The sequence below is a fragment of the Botryllus schlosseri genome, chromosome 3, assembly GCF_051294905.1.
Source record: "Botryllus schlosseri isolate E-star chromosome 3, Bs_hap1, whole genome shotgun sequence".
Lineage (NCBI taxonomy): Eukaryota > Metazoa > Chordata > Ascidiacea > Stolidobranchia > Styelidae > Botryllus > Botryllus schlosseri.
Window position 1 is genome coordinate 25,912,342 of NC_137238.1, and position 16,683 is coordinate 25,929,024.

Sequence of the window (16,683 nt, forward strand, 5' to 3'; positions counted from 1 at the left end):
TGTGTAATACGTCCAAAAACCCCAGTGGTATGAGCCTACGGACGATTTGCACCGGAAATATTCGACGTATGCTATGTGGGGTGGCTGGAACCCTCGTAATCGTCGGTTCAACAGTTTGTACACGTAGATACAGATGATTGTTACGGAATGGGTGTTCTGATGACGATGACCACCGACCGTAAAATGTTGCATAACGATTTAGTCCTGTTGAAAGATATTTTTGGTCTGTTTATGACAGTGATCGGAAGCCCTTTCCGTCGAAGGAGCCATATTTTACCATATTTTCAATTGTCAACACAAATCCACTGTGACGTCACAATTAAATATTCGTGACGTTATGGCTAAAAAAAGTTCTAAACAAGGGCCTTATTTCAAACATGTTGCTTTTAAATCGTTTTTGTTTTAAATGCAACCCTAATCGGAGCGTTGATAAAATGTTGCATGTATTTAACACCTTATAAAATTTAGAACCGGACCCTGAACTTCAATGTCCTAACATCTCTTTATCCCTGGAGGGAGAATTGCAAAACCGAGAATTTAGAGACGATATCTTTACATTCCTTGTCACAACTATGAAGAGAATAAAAAGCACGTGGTTGTATGGACGGACAACGGATAGAAAATCATCCTTTGACGATGAATACATGTAAGTTTATGCAAAACATTCACACTGAAAAAATATATTGACTGCAACGGAATACCCATATAAGCCGTTCAGCCCAACTACACTGGATCGTCATATTGTTACATAGACACTCAGTCTTCAACAGTGACATGCGATGAGGCTCATCAATGGTGAGGTAATGACCCCCCAGGACATGCAAGGGAATATAGGCTTACGCCTTAACGGTCCTGACCAGACCGGAGTGTAGTGAGCAGAGTGTAAACGGGTTTTTATGCTTGCTACCGATATTACCCCATAAACAAGTTATACGGTACAGCCAACACTCCAATCGCATGGATTTGGATTTTATGTTACAATGAACATATCAAATCAAGATTGATCGCGTACGCCTGTCAATTTTTTTATATTAAACAAACATGTATTCCATACATAAATTACATTGATTGGTTGAATAAGGCATCATTCACTGAATACCTACATAGTGCATTTCATTATTGATATGTGATTGCGGGTCAAGCTCACAGCAGAGAGTTACTAAAGATTACCGAGCAGAAAAGCTGAATATTTTGAGCTAACCTTTGCAACAAAGCAAGTACAATTTTCAAGATTGGCAAGGTGCTTGCTCGTTTAGAGTTGATTTTTTTTTTGCTACCAGCCCCGTGCATAGAGTGGTCCTATAGTTGGAATGCCGAGAAATTTAACCAACGATTTTATAATGACTTAAAAAATTGTAATATATGAAAAAGGTTCCCAGTGCAGAACCTACCACGGTTCGTTTGTGAACGTGAACATCTGAAATTCCGAGGCTCACGCACAGAACGCGAACGCGAACCTCAGGTTCACTCCATCCCTAGATCCCTAGATCCCTAGATCCCTAGATCCCTAGATCCCTAGATCCCTAGATCCCTAGATACAGATTGCTCAACGAAGAGGATGATACGAAAAACATGAACATATTTTATTTGAGGTCCTAATTTCGGCTTTACATTCTCTATTGTCCTTTGCCCGGCCAATCTTCTTTTTCACTAGATTAAAATGGACACTGTATCCGAAAAACTGAATATGTCACTGACTAAAATCAAACTTGGTTGAAGACATCATTCGAACTGTGGAAACTGGAAAATCAGGATTAGATTTATGATTTTGACTGGGCATGAAGATTTCCTTGTATTAAGATTCCCAAATATGTAAAACCTACAACGTTAGCTGATTGAGTCGGCGTCCTGTTTCTTATTACATTAGCCATCTTCACGCGCAGGCTATCTAGCCTACTCCTCGCCATCTGTTCCATATAAGCTGTGTCTCACAAGAACCTAGAATTGGGTCGTGTCATAAGTTGGCAGATATGGAATCATACGAATCAAACATAGAATATCGACCTGATGTAAATGACTATTGCAGTCGAAAACACCATAAAGGCCACAAACGACGACGACGCTGGCGATGTAAGTAGCCATTATATACCAGAATTTAACGTAGACATGGATGTAAATTACATAACAGCTACATCAATAGGGGAATGTATTTGCTCCGCATTAGCCTACGTATTGGCCATCGCTACTATACAGTTCATACAACACTGTCGGATTCCGAAATCGATAGCGCGTTTCTCTGTTCTGCGATTGTCCAGTAGAGCTGTTCAAAAATAACTTTTTTTCTCGGATTCCAGCCCTTCCCTGATTAAATTGTCATATTTTAATTTGATATGCGGAGTGCTATACTTGTTAGAATTGAACCAAATTTGGTGAGCAGCGTTTTTTAGGGTAACCTGAGGATTTTATCAGTGAATGGCTGGAATCCGGGAAAAAAAGTTATTTTTGAACAGCCCTATTGTCCAATTGTTAGCGAATAGTGAGTGAGGTAGATTCGATTGTGCCTCACCTGGCTATCGTTTCTCAGCGCTGCATTGTTCGTAATAAAGCTTAATTTCACATTCATTGGTGATTTTGTGGGGGTTTTAGTGCTCTAAGATGGTAACTATTCGGATTTTTGGAATCGCTGCTAAAATATCATTTGATAGATACCAGTTATTACGAATTCTGAGCTGTTTGTGATGAATTGCATTGTCACAGGTGAGGCACGACCCGCCCGTGCCTCGCCTGTGCCTCACCTCTCTCTTCGTGCTGTATTTTGAGCAATAAATATGAAACCTGATGATGTTGGATAAAATAAACATTCAAATTTAGTTATTCATGGATATCGACGGTAATCATTGAAGGTCTTCACAATTTTCTGTATACTCATCCAGGCGCCAGGGGAGGCAGTGCCTCACTTGCCTCCCCTGACCGCACGTCACTGGTCTTTAATCCTGGAGAATTGTTGGACATGTTCATGTTTCGTTGACTTAACACTCCCTGACGGGAATCTACTGCCTATAGATCTTCTCCTAAGTCCAGAGTTACAAATTTGATTTATTTGATATTGAGATGAAATCAGAAGACTCGTCTTCACATTAATCTGCTGCACAATAGCGTTTTCTTCCTGTAGCGTCAGCACTGCCAAATGGGTTCTGAAAACTGACACCTGTGAGTTTTGGTAATCCATTATTCAGTTGCATAATGAAATCCTGAATCCCAAATGGAACCCTAATCCAGTCCGAATCCTGCTTCCTTTTTTAATATTACGAATTGAATGCACTAAAATCCAGTCCTAGGTCGTCGATACTTTTCCAATGATACCGCGTCAAGGCATAACGGGGTGCCGTTTAGAAATGGTGGCCAGCCGATTCCGACTTCATCCACAACGTCGAAGTAAACAAATGGATAGTCACTTTCATGCACCAAAGAATTTAAAATCCCGTCCTGATTCCGTAATCGTGCAACAATGTGAATCCGGATCAAATTATCTTTCAGAAAAAATTGCCGGGTTCCTGTCCGGTTAGAACCAATAATCCTGTATGCCAACACCCCTGGTACACACCCCGGACATCTAATCGACGATGATCGCGGTGTTACTTTCCAACACTGCTATACGACACTGGGTTGCGGGTCGCAATACGAGAGAGGTAGACTCTTGGTTTCCTAAATGCTGGACACTTATCTTGGCTCATATCGCTATACAATTGGCACAAATCTTATAAAAACCTATAATGAAAGTGGTCCGAACTATAAATTGGTAGCTCATGAATCATAAAAATAATATTGTCCAGGTGTAAAGCTAGTATGACTATATTGATATCAAAGCGCTATGTGAATATTAGAAGCAATAGGACCCTCATACGCTACACGTATTAGCCTACATGCTAGGAATAGGAATAACTCAGGACACAGAACCCGCGTCATCGAACTCGTGCACTGCTATCTATTACTGGGTGGTCAAGCTTTGATGACTACGTGACATCGAGTCTCCATACCACGCTTTTCAGTATATGTAAGGTTACATTTTGGACATAAATCAATTTAAAACAAACATGTTCAAAACATGCCCCTGTTTAAAACATGTTTCGTATTTTTATTGCCACGAAGTCACGAATCCTTAATTGTAACGTGACTGTCAATCGTCATAGGCAATTGTAAATATAGTGTAAAAATAGGTCCTCCCACTAAAAATGCTTCCATACCCATTTTTAAACGGACCAAAATGATCTCTGCCAGGACCAAATCGTTATGCAGCATTTTCACGGTCGGCGGTCAACATCATCATCAGAACGCCCACTCCGTACCAATGATCTATCATTCTATATGTATCTACTTGCTATAACTGTTGAAACGACGTTTACATCGACTATATCGGGTGCAAATCGTCCTTAGGTTCATACCACGTATCGTTCGAAAGAATTTGCACAATCATGGCATAATTTTACAACGTTTGAAAAAAATCAACTTAGTTTATATGATTTAAACAAAGTGCTCTAAAACGCAATTTGTTTAAAATGCAACCCTAAGTATTCACGCTTCGCTGAATTTCATTTTGGTTACGTGTGATTTCCACGGTTGACACACAGTCGACTCCTGTCAATTCGGACACTTTGGTCTTGCTCATTTTGGCCCAAATTTGCGGAGACATGGTTTTGTCCGAACCAAGCGGAAAATCATTAGCTGGTTTTATGGTCATGTGAGAAGATAGAGTGGGGATAAAATTTCTGTACGGCTGCGTAAATGAATTGTAATAAACGTACGGAGTTAGTTGCGTTGTACAGTATTTCTATACCGAACGAAGCAAATACGGTATTACTGTGTAACAAACAAATATTGGCTTAAAGAGTAGTCTACACTACAGTAATTCGTGAAATATAGTACTAGTCCATGCTGCAACAGTTTAAACTAGTGGTTCCTAACCCTTTTCGATTCATCGCCCACTTATCAATCACGACACAAATTTTCGAGTATCAAGCTGTCACGGCCGAATGCGAGTACATTGTCGAGCGTTACTGCATGGGTGGTCTTATAGGGCTGTTCAAAAAAACTTTTCCTTCAGATTTCACTGGCTACTTGATAAAATTGTTAGGTTGGTTAACAAAACGCTGCACACCAAGTTTGCCTCCATTTCAACCAGTAGAAGCGAGATTCGCGCAGTAGAAAGTTTTGAATTTATCATTGAAAAAATTGGAATTTGAATAAAATAGTATTTACGGTGACTCACTTAGAAAATCACGGAATTAGAAATCATTCTACAGCAATAACTTCGCTTCTAGTGGTTGGAATGAAGCCAAATTTAGTATACATCGCGGTTCAACTGTATATAGATTATATCTCTCTCTATCTCTCTCTCGCTCTTTCAGATATCTCAGTAACCAAGTACGAACAATATTGAGAACGTTCGATGACATCCATATGTCCCGTTTGAATCAGCTTTCAAAGGCAGTGCGCGAGCGGATAGTCCAAATTCAGGTATACACAGACTTCGCATTGAAACCGCATTGCGTTCGATTGAAGAAATTAGATCATATTGTCTTTTTAACAATAAATGTTATAATTACCGATATTTAGGATTACATTAAACTTCCGACCTCCAGGATATCATCTACCGGGGCGCTCGATGCTCGTCAGCGCACAAACGTAGACGTTCAAACAGGCTTAAGACCGACACGGTGGTTCCGCTAACCAGCGACCGGCTTCCTTGAAAGCCGACAACGGGAATATAAGGTGTTTCGATACCAGTGCAGCCATTAAGTTAAGGTTGCTGCCATACTTCCAGAGGTGGTCAAAGTATTCAACGTTGCTACTCAAGTAGAAGTAGAAGTAACGCCGGGATTTTTACTCAGGTAGAAGTAGGAGGGGTGACTCACAAGTAAGTAAGAAGGTATTTTACGCTTATTTTTGCCTACAAAACTGAAAACGGCCAAGTAAAAGTAGATGTAGTCTAAATTCATACCTACTTAAAAAGTAGTGTGAGTAGGAAAAATCTACTTGAAGTACTTCAAAAATTAGAAGTACTTCGTTACTGACCACCTCTACTTCATAATAATAAACCAAAGACGCATATAATATATTTCGGTAGCAACTAGCATATTTCCTCACCCTTTGTGCTGTCAACCTTCATCTCGCGAGATCGATATAACTTAATGCTGCACCGATGTTGTTTAGAATCCACCTGATTGCGATACAGCCAAGTTGCTGGTCTACGATGTCTCAGGCGAACCATCCGGACTCGGAAGCAAGATGCACCTCATGACCAGGCATTTCATCCGGTCCATATACGCCAATCGAACATTTGTATTCAAGACCAAAGGCTGGGGATACGTCGAGAAGGAGTGGGAATATTACATGCAGCCACTTGGGAAGTGCAAATACGAAAAGAAGTGGAACAGTCTACCGCTATTATCAGGTAAGTTTTCAATTTTACGATCGAATGGAATGGATTAGATATACAGCGACAATCAGGTCTTCTTACCGGTTTATTTCATTCAAACGTCCTTTATAAAAAAAACTTGATATTCTCATGTAGGACTAGCTAGGTTGAGCATGAGCAATGAGCATTATTATTCTTTCGGCTTAGGCTCATGGCGTATCCAAAAGGGAGCCATAGGGGCCATAACTCTCCCCAATTGGAGCAGATTGGGACAATGTAGTTAACTTTAGAATTTTCTTCGCGTATTGCGAGATATAGGGTGTCGGGTCGGTACATTGAATGATTTGTGAGTACGTGCCTCCCGATTTATAAACATGAAAAATAGGCATAAGTAGAAATACGCATGATAAAGAGAATTGCGTGCTGCCTGTGGTTGCGGGACAATTAGGCACCGGCTGTTCAGCGCCAAAAAGACACATCAACATAGTAATTGAAGAGCTTCTTACTAGAAGGTGCAGAGCTTCAATATTCAATGGAATATTATATTATCCTTGAAATGAACCCGAATATTTCCGGCTGACATTCGTCAGGGGTAATCATCAGCAACCAGCAGAGAATTGGAAAAAACATTGTATATCACCAATCGTATCTCAAAATATGACGACACCGGCACCGCTCCGATTATTCGAAATTACATGCCTCATCAAATTTTTCGGATCCGCTAAAAAAAGTTTTGGCTACGTCTTTGCACACTGCACAGGCTTCCTATAATAATCTTCAATAGAACCGAAAAACATCTTGATATATGACGTAAACACTCTTACCAGACAAAACTCATAACGAAAGAATCGTCCGGACAACTCGTGATATAAAAGACATCGACTGGTCAGTTCCCGAGAACATATTGGCCGTCTTACAGAAAATACATGATGATCCCTACGCTTGGTGGGTTTCGCAGTTTGTCAGTTATGCCTTTCGGTTGCAACCCTGGTTCGAGGGACAAGTTCAATCTATCGGCAATCGCATCGGATTCACTGGCAAAGTAGCTGGGTGAGCGGCATATTCTGAGGGTGGTGAGGGAAGGATGACATCTCATTTTGGGAGAATCCTTGTAAATTTTATAGTTACCGCGTAACAATTGGGCTCAAAATTCCGTTCATAATTCGTAAATTCACGAAATACCCGCCAGAAACAATAATGCAGCAGCGTCGTCATTATTTTTTTTTTGGCGAATTCAAGGGAGTAGTTATTCTTAAAATTCTTTCAAATTTGATATTGTGATCTTATACAATGCACTAGTATTGAAGTGTTTTTCGGATCTACCTTTCTGGGTCAATTTAAAGTTTCATATTCGACCGATTTTCCGATGCGATTCAGTTGAAATTTTGCTAATGTGCGCATATTTTGTAACTATCATCATCGTCATGCAATGCTAATAGACACGGCCAGTCTCGGAAATTTGTGGGCCATAAAGATAGGGAGTCACTGCAGCATTGGGTAATCATGAGAAATATCGAACCGCAAACAATTGGTTGGAAATGTGAGAATTATTGTAGTTGCATGTTGATGTGAAAAATCAGCTGACGTGATTGTCTTCCGTGATTGGAATGCATAGTAGGTATGTCAAGCCCAAACCTGACCCGAACGTCGAGAGCGAATGTTCAGGACTTCAGATTTCAGAAAATGCCCGAATGCTCCATTAGATGGATAGAAAAAATGGATAATAAAAAGAAATGTGCCACTTGCTAAATTATTTCATCATTGTTATTGTGAAAATATATTATACGGTCGGTCACGGCCTGCAATCCGGTTTATTACAAATGGCCGAATCAGAATCGCGAAAGAATCCCTCCATTGTCTTCGTAATATTCGAAACACAATAGTAAATACACATCTCCTGAGACTATAATGGAATCAACATTGGACGTATTTTACAAGAGTTCGCATTCTAGAATTCAAGTTCGATGGGGAGACAAGATAGGCAGAGAGGCAGCAAAGCATAGCGTGAATGAATACATGGACTTGGTGGATACGTTTTTTCGCAGAGAGGAACCTGGTGGGAATCAAACTCGACGAGTGGTTTATGTTGCAACCGAGAGCTCGCAAGCATGGAAGGATTTGCGATCGAGGTAATACATATATATCGATGTCAGTGGTTCTTAACGTGTTCTGACCCGCGGAATACTTACGCAAACCTGCAAGCCTTGTCGGAGCCACACATCTCTACATCCACCGATAGCATGAAGATAAAAAATGGTTGTGCAGGCGAGATGACCTTACTTGAAGGTGGTATCGCATCTCCATGGTGCAGGCGAAATAAATCTGATTTGACTTTCTCTCTCTCTCTCCCTCTCTCTCTCTCTCTCTCCCTCTCTCCCTCTCTCCCTCTCCCTCTCTCTCTCTTTCTCTCTCTCTCTCTCTCTCTCTTTCTCTCTCTTTCTCTGCCTAATTGAAAATGAGCTTATAAATATTGGAGATAGAAGTGGCATTTCAGAAGGTTAGAGGTTCTGTTACGTACCCCAACCTCCCCTAGCTACACCACTGCACATGACGTACCACGATGGCATTCACAATTCGACTACTGGTCGGGCCTAATTACCTGTAACCAGGGCTTTGGAGCAGCCGTAAATGTTGCATTGCTTCAGCTCCGGAGCTTTCTTCTATCATAGATTAGCTCCGGGTCCAGTTCCGGAGCCGGATTATTACCACTGCTCCGGCTACAGCTCCGGCTATGACAACTATCGAATGTGCCAGTCTATACCAGTGGTGGCCAACCCACGGCCCACGGGCCATATGTGGCCCGCGAGAAGGATTTGAGTGGCCGCGTGGTAATTTCCTGAATTTGTTATATTATCGAAAATGAATTGCTCAGATTGTGAACTTGCAAGGCCAACCAAAAATATGATTAGTATGGCCGCGACTCTCGGGATGTTGATGACTGTAATATCAGTTCCTACGCATTGTCAGATCCAGGGTTCAGTCACATTGATAGTAAATCGTCGTACATTACAACAAACTGAAATATTAGTAAAATTTTTCTTCACGCTTCGCGTGTTTAATTGTCACTCGATTTCTTTCTTGGCACCCTATACCCTCCTGAAAATGAAAAAATAGCCTAATTTACCCGATTGATTATAACTATATTCGCAATTACGAGAGAAAGTCTTTTCGAATTTGCGCTCGCAGAAAGACCGTCGACCATGAAATGTGGGCACAAAATGACAGTCGCAAATTAGTGGAAACCTTCGATATCGATATGACTAGATGCCGAATAGCCTGTCTTTGCAAACTGAGCCCAGCAGCCGGTATACAGTAGACCCGCAATATACTCAAGTAATAATAATATTGACCTAGTTCATTTGTGAACTTTGAAAATTTAATGCGATTGGCGCGGCTAGTGGACCGCGCACTCGTTCGTCAATTGCATGAGGCCCTTCAGCCGAAAAGGTCGGCCACCCCCGGTCTATATAGCTTACTAATCTATCCGTCGGTTAGTTGTTTATAATAGTAATCCAGAGTCTGTCAGCCGTAAGTAACATCGGATGCAGTAAGGAAGACACAGGTGCCACCGTGCCGGCCTGTGACGTCATAATGAATACTTGTCAATTGTTGATAACATCATAGTCGCACTAGAAGGCCCCCTGGTCAATGCAATTGCTGTGTACATAGCAGCATTAAAATTCTGATGCGGCGTTTTTTCACGCTGGCATTGTACTCGTTAACATTAAGCCATACACAGCTGAATTCAATCTTTAAATGTGCGATAACTATTCAACTGTAACTGCAGCAGTAAGAGCAATATGATAGCATATCACGACCTGGTCAATAGAAATCCGATTTGCACCAAATAGACAATGGTTTTTTGGTGCACTCGTTCCAGTCCATCCGGTGTCGATCAACTTCATCGGAATATAACATTTTACCGTTGAAACGAATCGAATACAATCTGAATTGGTGCCACAGAGAATCTGATGCTTCATTAACATTGCAACTTAATAAAACACTACTGTGCCATGCACATTGTGCCGTGCCCGTAACGAATTAAACTATGCACATTTACAAGTCACAGCAGTGCGCGATAATTCCGAAATGCTAGAATATCAAGCAACCATCAAGAATGAATACACGAAACAGATGATTACAAATTGGAAATCGCGTATCAAATCAGTAATTTGTCTCCAATATAACACAGCATGGGTTCTGAAATTGCATTGAGTAGCTCGCACCGCGACAATTGTTTGCTCAGTGTAACGGCGTTTTGGGCTACTCTTCAGCCACTCACGCTCGAAAATCGAGACGGACTTTCAGCATTCCCGTGGCCACTTACTGGCCACGGATAATTTCGTGGCCGGCCACAGATATTCCGTGGCCGGCCATGAAAAGTGCTATTCTGTGGCCGGCCATGGTGATTTTCATGGCCGGCCATGAAAGTTCAGTATGGCCGGCCATGAAATTTCTGTGGCCGGCCATATCAAACTCATCCTCATGGCCGGCCATGACTAAATTTCATGGCCGGCTGAAATATATCAAGTTGGTATTGATATTAAGTACTGTACGTGGCCCATCGTGGTCAAATGCATGATCAATTATGTTCTATTATGGGCGTACAGTAAATATAGAACTAGGTGAGAGCGAGAGTTTAGCTCAGTTTATATGCATTTTCACCCGAAATACCAGGCGAATAGCGATACAATGAAATGATAGGAAGAAGATGAAACGATCTGGAATAGTCTCTATATATCAATTAAAAACACACAAAATGATGTAAAGAATGTATTATAAAGGGGGATATCCGCTAAATGAAACAGGAGATAATGGTATAGAAAGCTAGAAGCGATGAAGACATTATCAAAACTGGTAACCGGTAAGTGTTGATTTGTATCCTTTGTTATAGAAATAGACCTAAATATTCGGCTGACACTCGTCATAGCTAATCGTATGCAGCTGCATAGACTTGAAAAACCAATGTATACCAGATATCTGTCAGAAAATCTCTATAAGTTCCCGAAAAGCTGTCAGATTCACATGACATTCTGTAGCCGGCCACAGAACAAATCAGAGCTTGCTGTGGCCGGTGCTTCCCCCGTTCTGATATTGATTTTCAACCGTAAGATGTGCAATGTGCATTGTGCAGTTGCAATCGATTGTATATAGTTTTATTTTGTAAATATGCAAACCTACGATTAAACAATATCCTTCAATTTTCAACCATGTTTATCGTTTACAATGAGTCTGCGATGCGAATAAGTAATAGGCCTACATATATATATTTGATCATGTATAGTTTAAGGGTGTAGGGGCAGTTTAAAATATTTCGTGGATTGCCCTGGTGAGTTAATGAATAATACAATACTGTACTGGAAATTTGTCTCAATTCACTGCAGATTTTTTCGATTTACGCTTAAGTAGACTCGACTATATACCTCCTGGAATACATAATCTATGTTTCATCGAGATACTGGATCGGTCAATATGCGGTCATTTTACCTGTCTTCTTGTTTTAAATACTAAATACCGTAATCAAAGTACCCGAATGAAACAATTAGGGAATCAAAGAACCATGAATATGTGGAAAATACTCTTTCAAGTTCCAGAAAAGCTGTGAAACCCACATAACATTCTGTGGCCGGCCACAGAACAGCTCGCAGCTCGCTGTGGCCGGTGCTTCCCCCGATCTGATATGTCTTTCCAACGGTATAGGACATGTAGTTGCAAACAATTCCATAGTTTGTTTACTTTCGTATAGCTGAATAGCTGTGAATTGGATAATGCCAAGCTGATACAATCGTTCCTTTCTGTATCAGGTCTATGATGAGACCGCTATATACGGTTATATGCATATTTGATTATCGTACTGCTATACAATACATACGACGTTCGAGATCCTCAACATCAATGGATCTTGCACTCATTTGCACGATGAGAATTGTGTCGATGAATCTATGAATATTTCTATGCTGTAGCAGCACTTGAACTTGAAACACTGCAGAAGTGCTGTAGATGTAGAATAAAGGCAACGATGTAGCCTAACCTAACGGTAATACTGGTAAAATATGGGGCTTTGTTCCCACAAATTTGATTTTGGTCACGTTTCCGATCCTATATAATTTGTATGTATATCCACCTAGGTGCCGTTCTTTCAGGTTCAAACAAATAATGTACGAATGAGATGCATGTCGCAGTCACTAACGATGCCGTGTATGCCAGTGTTGGGATCAAGTCACTACCTTCAAGTCACGAGTCATTTCGAGTCATTGCACATTTTGACTCGAGTCAACTCAAGTCAATCGATTTTCGAAGGTGACTCGAGTCAAGTCAAGTCACTCGATTTTTGGAGGTGACTCGAGTCAAGTCGAGTCAAGTCAAGTCAAGTCACGAGTCAAGTCACAACTCAAGTCAAGTTGCCTTTTCGAAGTATAAAGCATGATTACGTCATTGCATTTTGCTAGCTGTCTGAAATACAGATTGAGTGGTCATTCATTTTGAACCGATGAACGAATATAGAGTTAAATATACACCCAAGAAGGCGCTGTATCACTCACATATAGGCTACGTAGAACTGCTAAACTACTAATTGCATTGCCTCAGTTTATAGTTACTAGCCAAAATAGAGAATAAAGAAACGAATTGATAGGATGCAATACATTACCCATTTACAAATTGATATCATACGATTCGAGCCTGCGCCAGTGGTTGTGGACTATATGTAAACTATATTCGAACTCAATTCCAATAAAACAAGAGGTTTGGTTAAGGTAAGAACAGAGAAAGAGAAATATACATTTTGCTATTAAATTACTTTAATATACTAGTTTACGACAACGTAAGCTGTAAGCTTCGATCACTTCGTTTGCAGTCAATATATTTGTGAGAGAACAATGGAGGCTCAGTAAAACGCACGATCATTGAATGATTGGTTGCCCTCACGGGTTACACCAGCGTTTCGAGAACATCCGAACATACGCAAGACACAGTGATTTTTATCGACACCGATTACTTGATGACTTGAAATTGACTCGTGAATTTTGCTCCGAGTCACGAGTCAATCCACATTTATGACACGCCGAGTCAAGTCAAGTCAACTCATTTTAGCAAAGTGACTCGAGTCAAGTCAAGTCATACGAAAAAGGTGACTCGAGTCTGACTCGAGTCAAGTCATGACTCGAGTCATCCCAACACTGGTGTATGCCAGAGGATACTTGATTACTTGGGTGCAAGGATCGTTTTGTATCGCATTTCGTTGTTAGATCAAGCTGCTAGCCGATGTGGTGGACACAGGACGTAAATGTGCCTGCCATATAATTAAATTACTGTTATAATAATAGATAACTCCAGATACTTTGCGTCATCTAATGCAGCACCATCGATCGATGAAAAAATGCCCATGCCAAGCCTACGAATTTGCCAATAGGCATGATATATTTGTGGTTGATGCAGGGAACAATGGAATGTTCCCCGATCAATGTTCAGGGAACAATTTTGATGACACAGACAAGTCCTAATCGTTCATTATAATTCGACATTTGAATGCAGTGCAAATACTTATCGCCGTGTAAAGTGCATCTGATCTCTCGTGCCCTGGGTATTTTCTGTGAAAAGCACGTATTGGACACATTGCATTCATGCAACTACTTATATATGAATTGTGAATGATTGTAATCATATCTTCAATTGCTTCAGATTTTGTGAAATTGGTAACGGAATAAACAAACTTTTTTTTATGACGGTTTCTTTGTGTAGAAAAGGAAAGGGGGGCAGGGAGTCACATTATCTACGTTTGCATCACTAATGGGATTGGGCGATAGAGATGCGAAGCAACTGCAAGGCTATCGAGTCTGCACCACGGTTTTATCTTTCCACGCAATCCCATTTCGTTGATCGCCTGGCGTGGAAGCTGTGTGGAAACCAGTTTTAATGTAAAGGCGTTTGTCTGACTGAGCAATAAGATGTACGCTTATACATCACTCTATCAAATATTTATCTAGATTCTAGGATGTTCATTGTTCAAGGAACGTATGTTCCGGTGTTGGTTTACAACGCACCGCCCCAGTGTACTTTTTCAATAGTTTGTGAGGATTGAATTTATTGCTACAGAAGGTAAACTCGTGTAAAGCCGTGCAAATTTTGAACCCATCCCTAAACTACTCAATAAAGTGGTAATGTAACTTAGATACGTGCGATAATAGTGGAAAGTCGTCCATACAAACTTTGCCGCCAGCAAGTTCGCATTGCAAATGAAGAAGATCTACTTGACTATTGTCAAATTGGATGCAAAGGGCCGATTTTGATCCAACTAGATGTGCGAAAATCACGAACTGGCCATGAACTCGTGGCCGGCCACGATGAATTCCTATGGCCGGCCATGAAATTCAGTGTGGCCGACCACAAGACAACGCATTTTCATGGCCGGCCACGAGATATTCGTGGCCGGTCACAAAAAAATCTGTGGCCAGTAAGTGGCCACGGGAAAGCTGAGACCTCTACTGCGAAAATCCTTACCGGAGTGAATGACGATCATGCGCAGTAATGAATTCCAATTCGCATGCATAGTTGCATACACACTAACGTCATATCTGCGTCCGTAGGACATATGCTAATCATCCAGCGCTTTTATTATTCAGGTATCCGCACTATCACTTCATCGGTAGCGGCTATGTGAATGAGAGCCGAAACTTGGGTTCGTCCCATTTTGTACCATATCAGAACATCAAATCAGCCCTTCCGTCGATTTTGACCGACATGTATTTCCTGTCGAAAAGCGACTACGTCGTTTGCACTTCTTCATCAAACGTAAGTTTCCTGAGATATATGTAGATGTACAAAATGGTGGTGTACAAGCCCTGCGATAAAAAGCTTCAGGGCATGGGAAGTAAGCGTCATGCTGAAGGTAGTTTAATATTACGAAGATCGTCTACGTTTTCGGTCAGCAGTTTCCTCGTGCGCCCTTGAGGCCTTGCAGCTTCGTATTGCATGCTGTTTTTGGCTAGAGATGCAGTAGGCATATATGGTAGACCAGGGGTTCTCAACCTGGGGGGGCGCACCCCCCTTGGGGGGCGCGAGAAATTTTTGTCAATTTGGTCAATGTCTGTATAAATTGTGACTAAACATGTGTTTCACAACCATTCTGAAGAGACGATTATTGAAGATTAAACTTAATTCGTATTCTAGAAAGCTTGACAAACTCAAACTCCAGCAGTCGCGCTCAACGGAGTATAGGCTGACTTCAACTTCATTTGGGCAAATTTTTCAGTCTCTTTGAAGATTTAGAGAAATTCCTACGTGAAAGTCATTCATTACCTTATAGCTTTGGCAGTCGCCGAAATCTCTGTGCGCTAGGTAGCTGTTGTTGATAGCTGGCGAACTGCACTGCCTAAGACAGACTTAGATGCAATAAAGGTTGCCCGGTTTCGCCCTAAATTTGGCTATAAATCAACACAATTTAATTCATTTCCAAAATCAAATTTAGCATGGCAGGACAGAACAACGCCGTGCTCTCTGTAGTCATTGCCAGCATCAGAATTAGTCTCAGTGCAACCTACCTTGAAATTATTTGATGTCCTTTTCAATATTTTTTTGTTATTTTCATACAAGTTTGGGGAAATTTGTCAGCGATGCAGAAGACTAAACAACTGGAATGCGGATTCAAAATTGACGTAAGATATACCTCATGTATACTATTAGATCAGGGGTGGGCAGCCCGTAAGGCCGCATGCGGCCGTAGAAAACAATTTGTGCGGTCGTCGACGCCTAATTCAATTAGTATGTGTTGGCAGCCGTAGACATGCAAATTGCAATTACGAATTCACTCCCGAATTTTCGAGAGATTTTATTTAATCTTGAAATTGTCTTCGCGCTCCGCGCAATTCAACAAGACTTCATTTTTCGATTTTATTGCAGTAACGCCCTTCTTACTTGGAGCAGGAATGGGAATCCTCAAGAAATAATAATTCATTCGCGGCTCTGAAAAATTTTCGCGCTCCGCGCGACAATATGCACTCCAACAAGTATTCATAACATTGCCACTCGCGATTTCGGTGCGTACAATAGGCCGTTGTGAAAAGTAGAATAGTCCGTAGTTCACCGGGAATGGAGATGGACAGTTTACCACAGGTATTTTGCGTCCAGATCTTTCATTGCGGCTATGCCCTGGAATGCGGCCATGATTAGCAAGAAGGTTGCCCACCTCTGTATTAGATGATGTGCTCTTTTTGACATGACGATAAATGAAAGGGGGGAGATCAGAGGGGCGCGATTTTTTTGACCATCGCCAAGGGGGGCGCGTGTCAAAAAAGGCTGAGAACCGCTGTGGTAGACAGACAGATTCTTTA

The 16,683-nt window shown here is 41.2% G+C and overlaps 2 protein-coding genes across 3 annotated transcripts in view; one reads left to right on the plus strand and one right to left on the minus strand.

Moving 5' to 3' along the window:
• LOC145435413 (uncharacterized) overlaps window positions 1-16,683 on the minus strand; it is a 428,570-nt gene that overhangs the window by 374,363 nt on the left and 37,524 nt on the right. The gene's annotated exons all lie outside the window — the stretch shown is intronic.
• The window catches only part of LOC145436200 (alpha-(1,6)-fucosyltransferase-like), a 31,938-nt gene that overhangs the window by 12,127 nt on the left and 3,128 nt on the right, over window positions 1-16,683 (plus strand). The window contains exons 3-8 of one of the 2 annotated variants that reach the window (XM_080313553.1): window positions 469-646; window positions 5,346-5,454; window positions 6,289-6,391; window positions 7,183-7,405; window positions 8,308-8,484; window positions 14,977-15,145. In XM_080313553.1, the coding sequence (XP_080169679.1) occupies window positions 469-646; window positions 5,346-5,454; window positions 6,289-6,391; window positions 7,183-7,405; window positions 8,308-8,484; window positions 14,977-15,145 (959 nt within the window). Of the gene's footprint in view, window positions 1-468; window positions 647-5,345; window positions 5,455-6,150; window positions 6,392-7,182; window positions 7,406-8,307; window positions 8,485-14,976; window positions 15,146-16,683 lie in introns of both variants that reach the window. The other variant, XM_080313552.1, reaches the window with a different exon arrangement.